General features: G+C 41.3%; 3 protein-coding genes across 3 annotated transcripts; 1 reads left to right on the forward strand and 2 right to left on the reverse strand.

The window, feature by feature from the left end:
• Positions 1-696: 696 nt before the first annotated feature.
• Positions 697-6,575, reverse strand: LOC140929294 (uncharacterized). Its single transcript, XM_073379099.1, has 6 exons — positions 5,956-6,575; positions 5,294-5,493; positions 3,825-4,167; positions 2,716-3,145; positions 1,685-1,964; positions 697-1,041 (listed from the first exon to the last, which is right to left on the reverse strand). The coding sequence occupies exons 1-6, from the start codon at positions 6,545-6,547 to the stop codon at positions 763-765; spliced, it is 2,124 nt and encodes a 707-aa protein (XP_073235200.1). The 5' UTR covers positions 6,548-6,575; the 3' UTR covers positions 697-762.
• A 3,425-nt stretch (positions 6,576-10,000) lies between these two features.
• LOC140929295 (uncharacterized) lies at positions 10,001-17,488 on the forward strand. Its single transcript, XM_073379100.1, has 6 exons — positions 10,001-10,595; positions 11,059-11,255; positions 12,091-12,451; positions 13,757-14,183; positions 15,392-15,671; positions 16,968-17,488. Exons 1-6 carry the CDS (start codon positions 10,001-10,003, stop codon positions 17,274-17,276), a joined length of 2,169 nt encoding a protein of 722 aa, XP_073235201.1. The 3' UTR covers positions 17,277-17,488.
• Positions 17,489-17,608: 120 nt separating this feature from the next.
• Positions 17,609-21,286, reverse strand: LOC140929296 (endoribonuclease YbeY-like). Its single transcript, XM_073379101.1, has 5 exons — positions 21,038-21,286; positions 20,306-20,440; positions 19,681-19,749; positions 19,092-19,186; positions 17,609-18,207 (listed from the first exon to the last, which is right to left on the reverse strand). Exons 1-5 carry the CDS (start codon positions 21,245-21,247, stop codon positions 18,150-18,152), a joined length of 567 nt encoding a protein of 188 aa, XP_073235202.1. The 5' UTR covers positions 21,248-21,286; the 3' UTR covers positions 17,609-18,149.
• Positions 21,287-21,313: the final 27 nt, after the last annotated feature.

Genomic DNA, 21,313 nt, shown 5'->3' on the forward strand with positions numbered 1-21,313 from the left:
TGTAACAAAAGTAGGCGAAAAAAAGCTTTCGTTTTCAAGGATAGACCCTTTATGGGAGTAGCCGTAATGTCAAACACAAATTCACCATTATTTTTCAACTCCAAGATACTTTATCTACCAGTTAGCCATAACACGTTCCGCTTTGATTTTTTCTTTTTCCTTATTTGTAATGCTACAAATAAATGTTATTTTTTTGCAATGCAAATATCTGCGTTGCACAAAAGACTGAGTATTCTGTTTTGACTTATTTACATGGTTTATCGCCTGATTACCTTAGTGCGCTGAAGTGGTAAAAATGGCAGCCATACCTTTGTTAAGTAAGACATGTTTCCCTGTCTTTGCAAGAGCCGCTTTAAGGGATTCGTGTCTTAATTGTTACTGACGGTTCTTTGTCTCGTATTGAAGATAAGGTCCGTCTTACTTTCGTTTCATTTTCAATATGTTTGTTTACTATTCCCAATAAATTATATCTTTCGCAAACTTATCAAACACCGTGAGGATAACTATCAAAATAATTTTTCCCAAAAGCATTGGCGGCTTAACTAAACAAACTATAGAAAGTAAGGAGACCTATAAAACAATTGGAGAAGTTTATGGAAGCGGGAATGGAAACAAAACAAAACAAATCATTTCAACTAGACTCAACTTCTTGATTGGCATATTTTTCCTTTTATTTATTTATTTATTTTTACAGCATCTTTATTTCAAAGGTAGCATTTTCACCCAACACCAACAAACCTCTCTCCATCTAACAACTCAATTCTAGATGGTCTTAAACGACCACACATTCCCTTTATAGGTAACCTTGTTGTTAATCCTGGTATCGACTCTCCAGAAATACTCCTTGCCGCTTTCTAACGGTTTCCTCAACTTCACTACGTTCTGCTCACCTCTGGCCACACCCTGTTGTTTCAGGGCGTTTGGAGAGGTACCCAGGTAGAGTACATGGGCTCTACCCCCAAAGCTGTTCAGCCACATCAGCACATTTCTGCTGGCTGCTTTTACTTTAGTGGCGCCGTCCGGTGGAACAGGATTGCTGGCCTTGAATTGCCAGAAAGGAAAATTTAAATTAGCATTGGAAAAGTGAGAAATTGACAAAGGATTTCTCTCGCGCTGATTGGTCGAGAGCAATGATCGATCTGAGCATGCGCATAGACCATGAAAATGACGAGTGTTGGCGCGAGTGCGTTTCCCTTTCTTGAGCACAATTTTTCCACATAACTTCAATGAAAATGATATTTTGCATATAGCCTCCCCTTAGTCCAATTTATGTTATGAGGGGAGGGGGCGACTGTATCCAGGCTACGAAAATTGTCAGTGTTATGGTAAAAAACAAATCGACAACAATTTTCGGATCATTTTGCGTTTCTGGGAAACTGCCCACCTACCCCTCCCGTAAGCCAAAATTTTGCCCTAAGTGAGAAGTAAGTGTTAATATTGGCTTAAGGGAAGGGGGAGGTGGGTAGTGTCCCAGAAACGTATAAGGTCGTACAATGATCCTAATTTCTATGAACGAGTAATACAAACGAAGGAAAATTGTTGTCAATTTGTTAAATAAAGACCTTATAAGGAATAATCCGTACCACAGAAAACAACTGCCCAGCAGCTTTTAGGATTACCGTGTACTGACTGCATAATAATAAATAAATCCACAGGATATTAGACAAAAACGGCCCCCTGTTACCTTGTACTGAATTCTGCCTGGTATCCAGTATTTGGTTTTCGACTCTTCGTAATTATAAGGTCCTACGTCGTCTTGAATGTACGACGAACCCTGTTTTGGTCTGAAGTCCATGTTATCTGGGTCCATTAGCTGTTTTCGCACATCTCCTATGACGTTTCCTAGGAGTTTACCACTCATGGGATAAAGTTTCTTGTTATGCACCCCGCCATTGGCGATATCTGCTGCATTGTACTCCACCACCGTGTTGTGATTGATTGCAACAGGGTTTTGCCTCACGTATCTGAGGGGAGATTGTAGTCTTGAACTAAAACACCTTTTATTCTGAACAAGATGGCCCGGGCGAACAACCACCGGGGGGGAGGGTGAGGTGGGTTTTGAATAGTCTGCTCAGTCTTTCAGATAGCACTGACGGCGCAGAAAAAATTGAGTAGGAAAAAACAGCAAAGGGTGGATGGAGAAGGGGGGGGGGGGGGGGGGGGTCGCAGGTAGAGACGGAGAAGGAACTCCTTTACTTCCACTCTTCTTCTTTTTCTTCCTTTTTCCCTCCTTTTTTTCTCCACTCTTCATTTCGTACAACCCTTTAATTAATATCTGAACGTCTGGAATAGCAGCTAGGGAGAGAAAAGGGCGGGAGATTGCAACGATCGACTTAAAAAAAATTGAATTCCACCTCCAGTTCCAGAGTTATGGGAGTTCATTAGAGTTTAAAAAAGTTATCACCGAGGGGAAAAGTGCTTTGATGTTTCATCAAATTATCTCAACTAATTCATTAAGGAAATGTATGTAGATTAGTCTGGAGAATTTGTTTGTGGATATTAAGGATTAAAGGGTTAAACAAATTACACTGAACTCAGCTACATTTCACTTAATAATAAACGAGAAGGAAAGCGAGTTAACTTTCGCAAAGACTTCTGGGACTGTTAATAGGGATAAAAAAAAATTGGCCAATAGCTGACCGACACGTCAGTAACGATCCCAGGAATATTTCGGCGCCAGTCTCCTTCTTTTTTCTAAAGTGGCGAATAACTTACCTAAGAACACACAAGTTACATTTACTTCCCTGTCCATCGTGATCACCAGACTTGGTAAACTTGTGGAAAATCAAGTTATGATCGACCGTATGTTCGTCACCTTTCACCATCATCCCATTGGTCTTCCGGATCACGTTTCTTGTCATAGTACCGTGTCTTCCGATCTTAGGCGGGCCTCCGTCAAAGCGAAGTCCATATTTGGGGCTGTCATAAACCCAGTTTTGTTCCATAACAAGGTTAGTTTGGCGCTTTATTTGAGACTGTATCCCTGCACCGTCGTGTTGCAGCATCCCCCAGCAAGTTCGGCTGATGTCGTTTAGCTTCGCCTTTGATGCGTAGCCGGTACGGAATCCCACGCTAGCTCCATTGTTCCGCAGGGTATTTCTAATGAATTTGTCGCCACGGCTTTGAGACACCACCGTTCCAGCCCCTACAAATAATAAAGTAAAGAAAAAACCTTAAACTTGGCAATCGGGCGTTACTGCTTAAGGGAAATCTGTCCACTTGTGAAGGGAGCGTTGGGCACCACGTTGAAAGAGAATGAAAAGAAATATGAACAACGAATCTTACGGGGATCTCGCTTCTCTCACCATCGTAAATACGGTGGGCCCCAAAGTTTACGAAATGTTATCATATTTCATGAGATAAACCTGGGGAGTGTACTCTACAAAGTTTTATACGAGGAGACTCCGCCCCGAGGTCCAGCCCCTTTCCCTTTTATATACCATATTTGACAAAAAAGGTACCCTTAATTTTCGTATAATTTCCATTGACGAATGGGTACCCTTTTCACAAACCTAGTTTAGAATTTTTACATCAGTTATTAAAATGACTACTGTAAATGCATTGTCTTATAAATATGGACAAGAGTGAGCTAGCTCATTCCCTCTTGATTTGAGTGATACATCACAAACCCTGTAAAATTTTCTCGATTTTTTCACAAACTTTCCTTCCCTTTCATACACTTCAACTAGTGAAATTCCTACCCTTTCATATACCTGAACGGGCCACCGTGACTATGGAACGGTACCCCTGGGGGCGTCAAAATACTCTACGGATTCCCTGCGCCGTTGCTAGGACAGGGTTGAAAAATTTTCTTATTCTCATACCTCCTTGTGCTTTGACCATGTTTGCACCGCTCCAGTCATTGTACTCAAACAGATTGTTCTCCACAGTATCATTTACACCCCCATACTCAAGAGCGATTCCGTCTGTTCCGTAAAAGGTGTTGTTATAGATCCTGACACTACCCTGCCCAGCAAACACCTTGGTCCACTTAGGAGGGTCGGTCTCATGGAGCATGCGCCGACTGTATGTCGGGAACTTGAAGTGAAGCGAGTTTAATTCCAGTTTGTCGATGTTTGACCTGGCATCCAACGTGGTCGCGAAGAACGTCAGATCTTTAATGAGTAAATAAGTGCTGTCGGTGATTGTAAAGGCTAGGGTTTGTACCTGAATGGAGTGAGATTTAAAAAGATCAGTAACCACACCTTAGAGCTTTTGCACCGGCACCAAAACCATATCAGATAGGGCTTCTAGTCACTCACACGAACGGTGATTTTGGCGCGATTTCTGTAACGGAGCGAAGCCACGCCGATATGTAAAGTGGAGAGTTACTTATGTGCCACGCTTTGGAGCTCTTTCTCTATTATCCACGTCAATGAAGAAAAAATCAAAAATTATGTCGAAAGAAAGAATCAACTTTGTTACACTAGAAAAACTCCATTAGCTACCTCCAACTGGATAATCTTTCGACAAGACAAACGCAAGCTTCATGTCCTGGATTCCCCGTCACACGGCCTTGCAGAGACTACTTAGTACCACCCCCAGTTTTCTGGCATACGGGCTAACGGGCTTTCGTTCACCTGACTATCAAATGTTCACGGACGGATAGATAACGAAATTTTCTTAGCTATGGGGCTCCGCTCGCGCACGCTTCAAGCTTCGCTTTTATTAAAAGCGAGGACTGGAAACCCCTTTAACCTAAGTAAATATTCAGGAGTGAGAACTAGTACGAATTTATTGCACCAAGCCCTCTCGGCCAACAACTCTGGGGCGATGTTCGATGTGTGTAAACGACTTGCTACAGTCCCGGGCCGTTGCTGTTCACACTATACAAGAGATAGCTTTTCGCATCGGCACCAAAACTCATCCAGTATAGTGTGAAGACAGTCTTAGAGTACGCGCAAAACTATGACGCGTCAATGGGTACGACTAGGATATTGCTGTTTTAAGTCAATTCTGTGCTAAAGTCATTACTCATACACAAAATGCTTTTGTAGAGTTATGAAACAGAAATCAAATGAATTTTATCAAGGAGCACCAATCATAATAATGTTTTGGTGATTTTTGCAAGCAAAGCAAAATTTAGCCCATCAAGTTTCAATTCATGTCCATCCTTGCCAACCGTTTCAACAGACGACATGAAACAGTTTCAATGCCAAATATAGTCTTAAATAACAAAACTGGTCATACTTTTTGGATCAGAAAATATGAGAACTAAATTTTCGAGTTGACCCTGGCCATGGATGCATTTAAGTGAATATATGCATAATATGTTGTTATGGCAACCATGTACCTTTCCTTTGACGTCACTTCCTTCAGGCGAGCTTCCACTTAGAGTCATGACGTATAACGTTTTGCTTGATTTGTCGTAGAACCACTCTCCTGGATTATCCAGAAACTCGAGTTTATCTTCTAAGAAATATTGGTTGTTTTTAGGCTTAAAATTCAACGAAGAACCGAAATCATCTTCATAAGTAAACCTGTCAGGTGTTTCTGAAAGTACAACAACGGCAGTAAGTTAGAATTAAGATTTTCACGGCCATGCCCACACGATCCAGCTAACGATCGGTCGATACTGATTGTTCTTGAGTCACTCTCAAGCTTAATTTCAAACTGGCAACTAAAGCTCTTATTATGATCAGAGAATATACTTAAAACTCAAAGAACTATGGTGTAGACGAAAACAAAATTTGTAAAGAAAAGCTAAAAGGGGGCGTGAACAGGTAAAATTAAAGAAGATTCATTGTGGATTGGAGTCGGGTAAAATTCAATAACGGCGGCTCGATTTTTTCAAAAGTGTATGAAAGTGAGATTCATAATGTTTGAGTTGAATCATCTTAGCTTGTCTCTTTTACACATTCTTCTACTTAATTTCCCCAGTAAAAGTCTGCTGCTTCTTCAAAGTAAAAATAATATTTCATTGTGGTACGACTATCAATTATCCGAGTCCCATACCTTTCTTGTGCTTTAATACTTTTTTAGTGAAAGTGCAGAAACTCCCAACATTCAACACGGTCATTGCACCAGTCGCATCCAAGCCACTCTCGGCCAGCTTGTGCTGTCCATTGTCAATCATAAGCCCGCGAGTCGATTTTGTAGACGAATGGGCCCAGTACTTATTGTCGAATATGGTTTTGTCAGACCATAAGGAATTTGGCCAGCGGGCGTTTGTCATCATTTTGCCATCAATAAACAGCTGCCAAATGTCTTGGTCAATCACGGCTTTGTAGGCACCGTTGGACATTTTAACCCATTTTCCATCTTTTGGTTTTACTGGAACAGTACCGTCTAGTTTTGTTTCTTCTTGTGGATGACCACGGATAACGATGGGGCTGCCCTCTCTGCCTTGCTTGTTTTTGATGGTCACGTGTTCATGATACACGCCTGGCTGAATGACGCACTCGTCTCCAGGCTCTGTCAGGCTGTCTACGCAGTCCTGGATCTTGTCTTGAGGACCGTTTACATAGAACAGTTTGGCAGACACCTGTACTGTAACTATGACAACAACTCCTAGCAGTAACAGCGATTTAACTGCTTGAGAAGCCATGAATCAGAAACGCGCTAGTCCAGGTCTACTCCGTCCTGAGTGGGAAAAAATTTCAATCAACTTTTTAAAGTAGCCCATAATGCGGAGAGAGCGACTCCCATACAGCCTGTATCACGGCGTTTTCACGGACTGGCCTATTTTAAGTCACATTTTAGATCCTACTTTTACAGCAAAAATGGTTTAAGCCCCGCTCCGTCTATATGAGTGTATTCGAGGCATTGAAAACTAAACGTCATTAAAAGGCGAAAAATACCATTTTTTAGGTCTGTAGGGGCGCGATCCATTCAACCAAAATTTCCAGAAATTTCGGTCCAAAACTCAATAGATCGGTTCGGTCCAACCGGAAAAGTTTCTTTTCCCGGTCGGACCGGTCAGAATTTTGGTTGAATGGATCGCGCCCTAGGTCTTGCTGACTGGTTAGTGGTTTCAAAAGATATTCTAATTCGCGGCAGATAGGATATCGTCCTTAAAGTATACTGGTCGGTGATTTAAAATATACATAAAACTTTTTAAAACCTTTTATCCATAAAACTGATGATATTGAGTCGTTCTATGTTTCTGTGGATTAACATATTTTTCAAACGCGAATCGGAAGGCAAAATCTGATTACAAATTGCTATCAGAATTAAATGGCTTAATGTGTTGCGATGGTAGTTAATAGAAAAGAAGTTCAACTTTCTCTTGAACTATTTTGTAAATCCGGTCCGTAAAGCTTACCCTGGTAGTGGCAAAGTCCCTTCGTCGTCTAAGCCCTGTTTGTGGCGAAGTCCCCTCGTCGTCCAAGAGTGCTTGTTTGTGCTTAAAATGTACTGGAAAACCTATTATGAACAAAAGACAAAATTGTCACGTTTCAGTCTGATTTATTTACAGTAATTAACTGAAAGATTGGTCTTTACGCAGCTGTGGAAATCTAGTTAACGAAATCAAAACATCCGCCTCTTTTGAGTGGCCGGTGCTAAGTAAACGTAGACACTCTAACAGTTCCAAGGTAATCTAGACAAAGAATTCCGTAACCATTACCGCTAAGGGTGGGAGAGCAACTGCAGCTGGACAAACTAAACAAAGAAATGAAATGAGGTTGTTGAAATAATTATCTCTGTTATTGAAGAACGTATTCTTGTAGTACCATTTGTTCACACATATTTGGAATTGGTTCATTTTCTAGGACAAAAAGTAGCTTCTCAGTGGGGGAAAAGGAGGAAAAAAAAATCGGCGAGCGAAACGAGCTGAGCGGTAGTCTGGGGAGAGAAAAGGGTGGCGCCACCCTCCCCCTCCCCAGTCCACCACTCTGCTCGCTTCACTCGCCGATTTTTGCTGTTTCACTTTGTTTTTCCTCCTCTTCCCCCCAATAAGGAGCTTGGTCCAAGTGGGTTGGTGTATGTGTGCCCCTTGCTTTAAGTTTCTCTTAGACAAAACGTTTTGGAGATGGCAAACGGAAAAATGCCAAGGTATCCTCGTTGAGTAAATAGTTGTTAAAAAAAACCGCCTTATTTATTTTCTTTGGCAAAATAAACAGTTTAAGCAAACAGCGCAAAAGGCAAAAAGCCTTTTAATACTTTCTTTTAATGATCAAAAAGGCTAGTTCAAATGGAAGGCTGTATCGCTCGCATCCGCAAGTGCCTTTTAGCCTCTCCTTTCCTCTAACGTTTGAGCACGTGGATGCCATTCTGCCTTGTATGATTATTCAAATCATCGTGTAAAAGTTAACTTGAGATCAAGCCCAATTTTAGCAGCTTTCAAACATTCTCTCTTATTAAAAAGCTATGTTGAAAGGACAAAACGTTTATTTGAAAGGTTAGAGACATTCATTGCAAAAAATAATAATAATAATAGTAGTTATAAAGTTCATTTATCAGTGTACAGTTAGTTTTGTCGGGGACTTGCTGTATTGATTAAGGATAGGAAAAAAGATCATTCTTTTACAACAAAGCTGTCATTTAAAAGACGACCGCTCTTTTCAATTTAGCGCAGTTAATTTTAAGGACAATTCACTAATAATAGTGTCTAGTGTATATATTACTAAAGCAAATATATTTCGCTAAAGCTTATTCAGCTGAATTAGTCGTTTAATTGTGCCCAGTACTGCTTATTGGCTAATTATGAAGTAAAGAAAGAAAGCGCGAGATAGGTTTCATCTTTTCATGACTTCACCTTCGATTCCTTTTTTTTCTTGCTGGCTGAAGCGAATTTTTGGGGGGCGAAGAGCACTCGTAACAGCTGCGGGGGAGACTAACTAATCCTTAAACACAGACTTATTGCCAAACTTTGCCGGATGGTCGTACGGCTAGTTTTAAGGAAAAAGCCTTTAATGGTCTAGTTTCCACTCCCCTTCTTGGGCGCGCGGTCACTATATTTCGCGTTATCCTCCCCAATAAAATGTTTTTAGGTAGTAAAATGACAATTTACATCAATTTCAGTGATTAAAATTTGAGTAGAGAACTTCAGTTGCTAAAAATGTTTCGATCTAAAAAAGTCGATAGTATTCATCCGAAAACTGTAATAAGCCACCTTAAGGAAAAGGACAAGCTTGAGTGCAAAGCTTGAGTATTTTCGCTGTATACAGACAGATTACATGACCGACGATGAAACCATGACAGGCTATACTGCATACTTCCGAACGCTTTACAAAATTAAACAATTGTAATCTCGCGAAGTCAATCAATGTAATAAGGAATCCATTTTGGTGGCCCATTATTTTCAGGTACTTTGTGTACTTATAAAGCCGGTATTAACACCTCAAAACATCAAGGAATTTAGTTCTCATTTTTAAGCTGTCTTCCAGCTAAATCCAAATCCTTGCCCTCAAGAAAACATTTGAAAAGGTATTTTAATTCCCCACAACTCGTGCTACTGACAAAAACTAGACAACTCCATAGAGCAGTAAAAGGTTTTTTTCTAATGAACAAACTAAGTTGTTTTGAGCGACTTTAGTCGGTCGATCGGTTAGTTGTTCTTTACAGGCAAAACGATGGTGTAATATGTTTGTTTAAGAGCAAGTACATAACAGGCCTTATATTCTTTTACACGTTTTAAGTATTGGATCCAGACTGCGACAAAGCTCATTACAAGTTAAGTTGGTTTTTTTTGTTCAAGCTTTTATTCAGTTCTCATCTAGTAATCAGCTGTTCAATCGCTTTTCAATCGCGCATTTTTTTTAGCACACTTGTATTTCGTTAAAGCCAGGTGAGTATGAAGTCAGCTCTTAACCTTTTACAAGGTTGGTGATTTGGTCAGATTTACCTTTGGTTCCTCTTAACCGTCAATTTGCTTTATTGGTCACACCGACCAGAGATTTTAAAAATCGTTGTCGGTGTTTCTATTCCTCAGTTGAAACAAGGTTAATTAGTGCCCAATTTTTATTTGGTTTTCAGTGAACTAAAAAAGGCAGGGTAAGAAATGCGTTCAATTACTCCCATGGAAATTCAACTCAAGCTATTTCTGGTTTCGAGTATTATGTCTATAGTAATAATTCAAGTCACCGCCAAAGTCTTTTCCGTCGGTAGTGTTCCGGATAGTGTAAAACGAAGCAGCTTTACAAGGTTTTATGATAAGACACTTGGTACTATTCAAGCCTGCGTTGACAATCTCCAAAAGCCTGGCGACGAATGTGTCATTCAACCTGGTCGTTACCACGAGGACGTGACGATCATGAACAAACATGGTACCAAAGACGATCCCATAATTATTCGCGGCGACCCAAGTGGTACTACTACAGTAGATGGGACTGTACCGCTGAACCCTTCGAAATGGGAGAAATTTGCCGAAGGTGCCTATAAGACAGTCTTGCAACAAGATATCTGGCAGCTGTTTATCGACGGTGAAATGATGACAAACGCCCGCTGGCCGAACGCCCTCTGGTCTGATAAAACTATCTTTGACAGTCAGAACTGGGCGCATTCTTCGACGCAATCTACTCGCGGGCTCATGATAGACGGAGGAGGCAGTCACAAGCTGGCTGAGAGTGGCTTGGACGCAACTGGCGCAATGGCCGTGTTGAATGTTGGGAGTTTCTGCACTTTCACAAGACGAGTATTAAAGCACCAGATAGGTAAATCCTTACCAGGCTCCGGGCGCTTAGAAACGGGAAGGAAACTAAGCCCGCAAAGACTTTTGGGACTTTAACCAGGGACAGGGGAAAAAATTAGCCAATTGCTGACCGGCGCCTGCCCAGTAAAGATCCCCCCAAAAGATGCGGGACGTGTTTCGACTGTAGTTCTCTTCAATACCTTTCTTAAGTGGCAAGTGTAGTATTGGAATTGAATGAAAGCGAGAGGCTCGTAATATTTGAGTCTGTGAATGATTTCTCAGTGAAAAGATAGATGTGACCATTTTTTTTCGTACTTCTGTTTATCTCTTTTATTTGTATTTCTGCAAATAGATGACAATTAAACTGATTAATTGTACTCAGTGGGAATTGAATCTATACGATGACAAAAGCAATTCAATCGGACAAGTTCATGTGGCAATATCAACTAAAATTGTTCGCTTTTGATGTTTTTCTTTTACTTCAGGTGGTGACAGATTTACATACAGGGATGACCTTGGCCCTAAGTTGAATTTCAAACCTAAAAACTGCATATATTTCTTGGAAGATAAGCTCGAGTTTCTTGATAATCCAGGAGAGTGGTTTTACGACAAAACAAGTAAAACGCTCTACGTCATGACACCAGATGGAGGCTCACCGGAGGGACGTGACGTCAGAGGAAAGGTACTAAACCAACCGCATTTCTTCAGAGTGATATAGTATACTCTGATCTAGTACCCAGACTTCACTCGCGTCTCCCTCCAGCTCTCGCGGGGCTTGAATTGTGAAGATCTACGCACGCTTTAAAACATACTTACAAGGAATAGAAAGACTGTGTGTGGTTGTCTCATTCCTGTGGACAGTGTCCACCCTCCTGTGAAGAAACCGCCGTAAGGTAGCACCTGAACGTCCTAAACAGACCTCTTTGACCTCTTCGGCTTGAATATTTTAATTTCCTTATTCAGACCACGTGATGTTCTTAAAGGTAATTCACCACTGTCTTTTCATAAATTACGCATACATAATACGGTGGGTACGACGACATTTGAAAGAAACTGTTCTTTGGGGTAACATAACATGGTCTGAAACGGGAAAACAAAACATACATAGCCTGTGTACAGACGTCCCCCCTCCCTCAGAAAAAAATCAGGAGAACAGACGTCTGTGAATCGCCGTCGTTAATCGTGTTCCCGTTTCCCCGGAATGTTTGGGAAAGCCTCTGATTGGTTGCAATGTTAACACGATTAACGACGGCGATTCACAGACGTCTGTTCTCCCGATTTTTTCATGAGGGAGGGGGGACATCTGTACACAGGCTAAACATACAAGCTAAAAATGTCTATTTGCCAGCAGTCAGCTTGTTTAAGGTTATGTTAACACTATACCGGTTAGGTTTTGCGCCAGCACGAAAACCATAATCTGATATAGGTGTTCATACTATGCCGGATTACTCCACTTGTCAGCACGTAAAGCAATCCAGTATAGCCTAAACATAGCCTACTTCTATTACTTCACAAAGGTCCAGTCTTTTGCATTCACCATCACCAGCAGCAGTCACGTGATCATTAAAGATATGACGTTCTTTGCGACGACATTACAGGCCATCTCCTTCACCGGAAAAAACTTCGTCAACAACCTAACGCTTCATTCATTGAACTTTCGCTTCCCGTCATACAGTCGGCGCATGCTACAAGACAGTTCGCCTCCTAAGTGGACGAAGGTTTTCGTCAGTAACACTGGTACCTCCAGGATAATAAACAACACTTTTTATGGCACAGATGGAATGGCGTTGGAGTATAACGGTGTGGATAACCTGGTGGAAAATAACTTATTTGAGTTCAATGACTGGACTGGAAATAACATGGATGTCGCCACTGGAGGTAACCCATCGCGTTTTAATACAATTAGATCAACCTGTCGTCTGTGTTCTGTGGTGGGTTTCGTGCCCGGAGGAAGGGGGTTCTCTTGGTAATTCTTGCTGTAGGTGTGCCACCCAATTCTCGAAATCCTGACCCTATTTCAGGCCAAAAATGCCATTTTCCAAAACAGTTCTCAAACCTAGCCTCTTAAATAGATATCCTATTTCTGTCTTCATAGACAGAAATTACGTCATTATGTACTTAGATTAGAATTACGCCAACAAAGAAGATTTCTTAAAATCCATTTCGAGTTCTCATAATGCTCTTTCTTTCTTATTCATTTGGAATTGAAACGAAAAATACGCTCATATACTCCCGTAGTTCCCTCGAAAGCCATACCCGTTTCCAGACCACAATGGACAAAGTCTACAGCCGTTTTCAGACCGAAACGGCGCAAAAAGCATACCCTTTGGGAAGGCACATACCTATATGGCCTATATAAGGTAGTACTCCCTCAGGTTTCGTGGTATCTTAGGCGGTATTCAGTGACCCATGGATCTAGGGACTGTTTCCTACCCCATCTTTTAGTTAGACCAAAAACTACGCCCTCGGAGCCATGAGAGGTACTTTACTTTAGCTAGTGAGCGCCCCCACTACCTCCCCTGCCTTACCTCGAAGTCTGTCTTAATCCTAGATCTTTAAACTGATAGAGGAAGAGAGTTAACATTGCTAGTTAATCAACAAATGGTTAGACATTCCACGTGCAAGAACCACTAAGGACGTAAAAAAGGAGTATGTTCCCTCAGGGGTTGGTCAAAGAGACCTCAGTCCGACTTCAATCTCATTATGGAGTTTTAGCGAAAACGTTACAATTAAAAAAACCTGGCTTTTTTTCAAACTTTTTCGCGATTACTCCAACCCGCTTGTCGTCACGCATCCTGTCTTTACGTCAGCTATAAATTGTCGCTTGAAAAAAACTAACGTTGAGGTCATGCAGTGACGGAAAAAAATGTACAAAAAAGTGTGCTGCACGAGTTGTTGGCCGGATATGCTTATTCGTCAATTACTTTTAAAGTTTTTGTTGCCGTCGCCGTTGTCGTTTCTAAGGCTTAGAAGATCATAAAGTGCATGATCGTCCACGTAATCAGATTACCACTGATAGAAGGTCCAAATGTGCGAGACTGTGATCTTTGCATTCCATTCATTTTCAGTGGACCACCAAACGAACACCGACTACATGCGTGCCGTGCATGCGTATTAGCACTCCGGAGATAAGGATTGTAGGCTCTTCGAGTAGCTCTTAACAATGTTACCCTATCACCATAGGTGCAGGAACCGTGGTGTCCCAAAGTAAGGGAGACAACTTCATCAGAAACACCTTGCGATTCAATGGCGCGAGTGTAGGATACCGTGCGGGTTTTGCCTCTGTGGCCAAGCTGAATGACATTAGTCGACAGTGCTGGGGTATGCTGCAACATGACGGCGCTGGAATACAGGTGATGAGAAAACGTCAAACGAATATCATATTACAGCAAAACTGGATTCATTACAGTCCTAAATACGGGCTGCGCTTTGACGGGGCACCGCCCAAGACGGGAGAAAAGGGAACAATGAAACAGAATGTGGTCTGGAGAACAAATGGACTGATGGTGAAAGGATATAAACACATGGTCGACCATAACTTGGTTTTCCATAAGTTTGATAAGGACGGGGATCATGATGGCAGCGAGAAGTGTACCCTCTGTGTTTTAAAGTAAGTTTTGCTTCGAATTATTGCAGAGGAGAATCTCATAACAAACACCTCTATAAAGAAAACTCTTGCCTAAGAAAACAACAGACATTTTGCGACTTCATCAGTGGTTTTCCCGCGAAATAACGCCTAATAGAGAAAATAAGAAGGGGCGGAAGAGCCCTAGGGAAAGCCCTGGGGACGAGGTTGTCCCCAGAGGAGAGGAGCTCGGGCTCAGTTCCCGAACAGCGACGGGTAATAGAGCCTACGGACTTGGAAAACTTTGCATACCTCTGGAAAATTCCTCAAAGCAAATAAAAATGCGTGCCTTCAACGACACGTATTCATTATGGTTAACTAAAAACAATTGTAGGCCAATGACCTACAGGCCTATATGCCGGTTACGCCCAGTCCCTGGGGAGTCAATATTCCTTTCTAGGGAGTTTAAGCACAGACGGCTTTGAGAAACACAAGTCAACCGGAAGCGGACGTTTTGCAAAATTCGGCAGTGGTTTGTGGGCAAGTCGTCTCTAAAACTACAAAGACACTACGCATTACGAATGTGGTAGTGTCAAGATATATACCGTATTTATTCGAATAAGCGCCCACCCTAAAGGCAGAAACGTTAATAAGCGCCCAGCCTCGAATAAGCGCCCACCCCCTCCTCCTCCCAATCAAACTCAAATGATCGCTCACCCCCACCCCACCCACTTGAGTGAATAAACTCTAATAAGAGACTTCCCCGAGGACGGAGTTTTCTTCAGTGTATTTTACAGAAACCTGCTTTGTTACTTTTTCGCGTTTTGTTATTAGCATTTATTGTTTTGTTGCAAAATAAACATACTTCACTTGTTGAAAATGGTGAAAATTTCATAAGCGCCTAGCCTCGAATAAGCGCCCACTCTCTAGGTCCAAAAATTTAATAAGCGCCCAGGGCGGTTAATCGAATAAATACGATAACAGGGGAAAACGCTTCACTTCCGGTTGACCTGCATCACTCAAAAACGACTTTGCTTAAATTCCCTTCTTTTACACCTGTCAAACACGGATCAATTTAGGCTTCTGGGAAACTGCCCACCTACCCCTCCCCTAAGCTAAAATTTTGCCCTAGATAAGAAGTAAGTGTTAATGTTAGCTTAAGGGAGGGGTAGGTCGGCAGTTTCCCAGAATCATGAATTGATACTCAAACACAAGTACAGTGTAGATATTCTTGGAAATTTGTCATTTTTCAGATACGTGAGAGAAAACCCCGTTGAAGTCAATCAGAACACAGCTGTCGTGTACAACGCCGCCGACGTTGCAAACGGCGGTGAACACGGAGGTGTGCTTTACGACATGAATGGTATCCTCACAGGCAATGTTATTGGTGATGTACGACAGCAACTAATGGATCCGGACAACATGGACTTTAGACCAAAGCAGGGCTCATTGTACATCAACGATAACGTGGGACCTTACAGTTTTGAGGAGACAAAAACTGAATACTGGATTCCTGGAAGAAAGCTATATAAGGTAATTGGAGGTGTTTAATTGTAGCCAGTCGTTTCAGGGGCACCCAACGAGAATATAGTTCAAAACCTCTGAAACATAGCATTGTTGAACGTATTTAGTATTTAAACGGTAGATATAGGCATGTTTTTATCCCCTAAAAATTTTTCATCTGTTCGGATTTCCTAGCTGAAAGTCTAGTGATCCGAAAATTATAGGGATCAAAACTTACCTTTTCGAAAATTTCAGTCAGGAAAAAGGCTCCCGAGAATTCTAGGTGGCCTTTTTAGGGTAAAAATCCGTTAAAAATGGGCAATTATACCATTTGGGAGGGGGGGGGGGGGGGGTCGAAAATCCTAGGAGAGGTAGGCAAGCAAGAAATTTAACAACAAATTCTGATCTCAAATCGTCTTCCGAACAGATATTTTCCGAAAATTGTCGTTGGGTGCCCCTGGTCGTTTCGCCCAACAGCGATTCTCCCGATGACAAACAACACTCAACAGACTACAACACGGCCTATCAGAGATGTCTTTGAGTTAAGCTTGAATTCGATCCAGTCCTGATTGCTGTAAAAAGGTCCAGCGATCTAAATCGGCGATCTTAGTGATCTCGATAATCATATTCAAGATACTTAATGAATGTGTATAAAGCTGATTTCCACATGTACCTTAGCGATCTCCAGCAACGATCCACTACGTTGATGTTTGAGTGTAAAGTTCTAACTGTAAAAAGCCGTGGACTCACATGTGCAGCCACTGTCTTTCATTTTCTTACTTTTCTTCAGGTTTAAAGAACTACAAATAAACATCGGGCAAATGGACTTAAGCCCAGGCGAATCGACTTTCGGGTGAAACGATACGTTTCCCAGTACATAAGTCAATACGACCCTGTTGGTAGCCCTGTTATGGTAGTATCACATCTTAAAAAAGGTTAATTTAGGTTTTCAAGTAGCCGGTCGGCGATACATCTCCAATCAAAGACTACTCTCCTCATTTTAACCTGCTCTTTTGTCATATTTATTGACTCAAAAGTTACGGAACACACTCTGTGGAGGAAAAGTCTACATTCTGGAGCGGCTAGCAAGCAAAAATTATACCTCCTTGAGCTTTTACCAGGCGAAGTCCGCTGAATTCAAGATATGCGCTCGCCGCGTTCCATTTCTGATATGCCGCACAAGAATTCAGATATGCGCTTTTCACTTTACGCTGGACGTTTTAATGGAACTGTTCGTTTTTCAATATCTCCAGTTTCTATTTTTACTACGGTTTCTCAGGATTTCAGTAAGAGTTAAAAATAGACTAAAGTCTTGTTGCTTTTAAGGCCAGTAACCCGGTCCCGCCAAACAAAGCTCCTGGGGTAAAAGCAGCTGCCCGAGATGCGCTGATGTGGCTGAACAGTTTTGAGGGAATGATTCATGAAGTCTACCTGGGTTCTACTCCAAATGATTTGAAAAAGATAGGAATAACCATGGACGAAGACAACGTAATGAAACTCACAGCTCCTTTGGAAGACGGTCGGCAGTACTTCTGGAGAGTAGATGCAGTTATCAACAAAGAGGTTACTTACAAGGGTGATGTGTGGTCCTTCATGACCATGCCGGCTTCACTTGGGCAAAATGGCATGCTGTAGGCTAATCTATAGCCTGCGAGCAAATTCTCCTTTCGCGTCTCCTTTGGTGTGCGGCTCTTGCGTGACTTCTCATGACTCCCCCAGGTAGTCTCTCTCGCAGCCGTTTTTTGGGATGTCAAGCAACGTTAGGGGCAACGTTTCGTGACATCCCAAAAAACGGCTGCGGGGGAGACTAGCTCGCAGGGCAGCTAATCAAAAATAAGCTAAACTTAGCCTGCGAAAACATCCGTTTCTCCTCGCTCTTCGCCGCTAGGGACGTTCCTCGCGAAACGTCGCCAGCGGCGAAGAGCGAGGAGAAACGGATGTTTTCGTAGGCTAAGCTAAACTGAGCTGTTTCTAATTTTTCAAGTTAATTTCTTAACAGTGTTCTTATGGAAATTTAAGAGCACTGTCCGGTGATTTTAAGCAAGCATTTATTGAAAACCCGTTTTCGTTTCTCTAAGCGTTCTGTCAGTTGATAAATAGCAAGGGTGTCACCCAATCAGAATGCAAGATTTGCACTATTTAACCAAAGGTTGACGCATAAGAAATAGTTTTAAGCAGCTTAATTTGAAACTTCTTTCATTCAGCAAATGAAGAGCGCTACTTGTTGCAGTTTATTACCCCAATGCACTATTGAGATTCGTGTAAACACTTGGAGTCCTTGCACCACGTTTATTGAAGATGATGTCTGTGCAAACTCAATGTAAGCACCGCCTCTTGTTTTGGCTAACGTACCCAGACATTCAGAAGATGCTAAGAGATACTTCACGGGAGTATTCGGTGATGAGTGGCCTTACGTTTTAAAAAGCCGAAAACCGTTGAAATCCATTAGTGTTCTTTGGCACGCGACCCTATGTTGGTTGCCTCAACTCGCTATTATATCCTTCAGAACTATTCTTCTACTAATGAAACATCGAATCCTTTTTTCTCTTGTGGTGCTTTGGGAATCCTACAAATAAAATCAAACGAAAAGTGAAAAACAAAATCGCCTTTTTGTAAAGCAAAACCAATAGACTGGTCTTACCACGGTTTTCGACGCCATCTTGACGAGTAGGCAAACGCGTGAGAAATTACAGTGTTTGCTTGAGAATCTAATGTCGAATAATTTCCGTAGAATGGCTGTTCTGAAAAAAAATATATGAATTGTAAACTAAAGCTTCAATCCTACGGAATCTATTGAAAAAAATTGAGGGCGTTACATGGGCTAGAAGACCTAGAACCACTTATTTAAATTTTCTATTCATTTTTCTGTAAGAAAGTCCCGGGAAAAATTACAGACAAATATATGAAAAATCTACAGCAAGCCACTGAAGAAATTTAAGCACAGGTACGCCCCCAAAATTTGTTAGTACAATCCTTTGTTTTCTAGCTTTAGTTTACAAGTCATATATTTTTTTAGAACAGTCGTTTTACGGAAATTATTCCACACTAGCTTCTGATACAAACACTGTAATTTCTCACACGTTTGCCTACTCGTCAAGGTGGCGTCGAAAACCGTGATAACGTCTGTTCAGTCCGTTATTCGGCAGAAGTTCTTCTAGCCTAAGTGGCAGACGTAATTTAACCTCGGTTAGTAACGTCTGCGAAGCAGTGCCGATATCCTCGTTCTGGGCCCCCAACGGACTCAACGAATTACCGGAAGTGCGTTTGGGTTTCCTCTTATCCTGATTGGTAAATTGACATTGTCTTTTTCAACAGGCCAATCATGGCGCGAACTCAAATCTTGGTACACAGATGGGTCTCCTGTGCTGTTTCGCAAACGGACTTAACGAGAGTTTAGTTTCGTCTGTGGTACAGGCTAGGTTTTTCCTATTTGTAATATTCATGACAGACCTGAAGAGTTCAACTTTTTCCGGGGTGACAGGCACTGAATTGAAGCCAGTTCTTCTGTTAAATTCCTTTAATACTTCGACCTCTTTATTGCGCATCTGAAGAAAAAAAGGAATAGCGAGTTTAAGATGCAGAACGCCGATGGCAGTGAAAACGTTATTTTTACAGTAATTTTGGGTTCCTTTTAACTATTGCCGTCAATCATTACAACTCAATGAATTTGTAAAAATAATTCGAATTCTTCTGACATTGAATTTTTAACACCGTATTTAGGAAACCTTATGCATGTTTAGAGAAATCAGACATTGAGTACTTGTGTCCCCCATAAAACTTTCATCAGGAAACTTTTTGTTGCAGTCTTGTAGTAGTGACAGCAAAGAAATGAACCAAAAACTGAAACACACATAATTATTAAAACTTATTGCTTTTTTGATGGTCGCATTGCTAACCCCATTGTACTCCTCAAATGTCTTAAAACCTAATCAGGGTAATTCAGTATACCGGTTCTTAGAAGTCACTGATGAACAATCAACACATATTGAGGTAACTGCCTAGAAAAGACCACAGTAAAGCAATAGGAAATTTGACCAACCTTATCTAGCTCATCCTGTGTCTCATGTGTATACCCAAGTAAGTGACAAAGACCATGTGTTATAATAACCTGAGGATGTACAACACAGAAAAGACCTTTACTTTACAAGCCTTTACTGAGTGGGTGTCCTATGACTCAAACATTACAGTAAATTCTGTGTCAGGTGGGCCAATATACCACAAGGACTACAGACAGACAACAGACAGACAACAGACAGTGAACTGTTGAATGGATAGAAAATGTGGACTGGATGTCAAAATATGTGGACGATGGACTGGGTGCAGTAAAAAAAGCCTTCATAAACGCGAAGTTTTTCTTTATCTGTAAATGTCATTATTTACCATTATGCCTTCTTTGGTCTGGTTGCTACATGTATAACTCATGTTCCATAGCTTTTTAGTCAATGTTTATGCCCAGAGGGTTCTCATGCCTCAATAGGTTTTTCAGGATCCAGCTTTTGTCTTATTTTAGAGGCTAGGATTCAGGATTTTGAAGCAAAATAGGAGTACAGTATGCATGGAATGGGGATGCCCAGTCCATAGTCTGCAGTCCATAAACCACTGTGATAGCCCTCGTAAGAAATATGCAAAACAAAACTTGAGTACAACAATGCTGCATGACTTACTGGTAAATAAGTATCTAGCTCAATTCCATCAGATTCACAATCTTCAGTAATTTTATGAGTTCCAAGGACAATATCCCCCAGTGTGTACTGATGGGGCTTCAATGGCATTTGTGGTAGGACTCCTGGCTTTGGTAACTGGTGAAAAGAACAGTGATATTGCCCCATGTAAGAAAATCTACATTCTGGAAACTGGAAAATTTTTGCTTGTGGAATCTGGAATCTTGGAAAATTCTCTTGTGAAAACCAGAATCCTAGGCTTTGGAATCCGGAATACAGCACAAGGAATCCGGATCCCACTAAGTATAATTTGGACTCCGGAATCAAAGGTCCACTGACAAAAAATCCAGAGTCCAGTACCTGGAATCCGGAATCCACCGTGTGGAATTTAGAGTCCAAGACTCAATTCGATTCTCTTGCATGGAGCAACATGATAAATAAACAGTCATTAAATAAATTTGTTTCCTGATGTCTATAACAATCCTTGAATTTACTTGGTGACCACTACCATTTTTTGGGAGTGTTCAAAAAACTGCTTAAGACCATTTTTTGGAAATCCTTCCCTTCCATTGCCAGGTCATCTAATAAGTCCTTGCTGTTGAGATCTATCTGAATTGAGAAGTTTTGAGATCACTCACAAAACATATACAGCTGCATCAAATGACTGCACTGCACATTTGAAAATTTTATGGTTACCACAAGGAAGAAAGGGCCTTTCCTTTTTGATGATCTTACCTGAAGATACGGAAATGCAAGAACGTCTGTCGTGACATTTCTTCTCCTATATCTTAAATTCAAGCTCTTTATAAAACCTTTTCCCACAAAAACGAGGTTTACATCGAAGTGGTTGATCCTTAAGATGTCTACCAGAGTGTTAGCATTCTGCAAAATCAATGGAATGTTTAAAACTATACGCTTTTGCAGATTTCTAATCAACACTACCATAATTTAAAAGTTTTTTTTCTCTCTTACAAGACATACAGCCTTATGTAAGTCGTCACAATGCTTCCT

This window comes from Porites lutea, chromosome 3, assembly GCF_958299795.1.
Source record: "Porites lutea chromosome 3, jaPorLute2.1, whole genome shotgun sequence".
Classification (NCBI taxonomy): Eukaryota; Metazoa; Cnidaria; class Anthozoa; order Scleractinia; family Poritidae; genus Porites; species Porites lutea.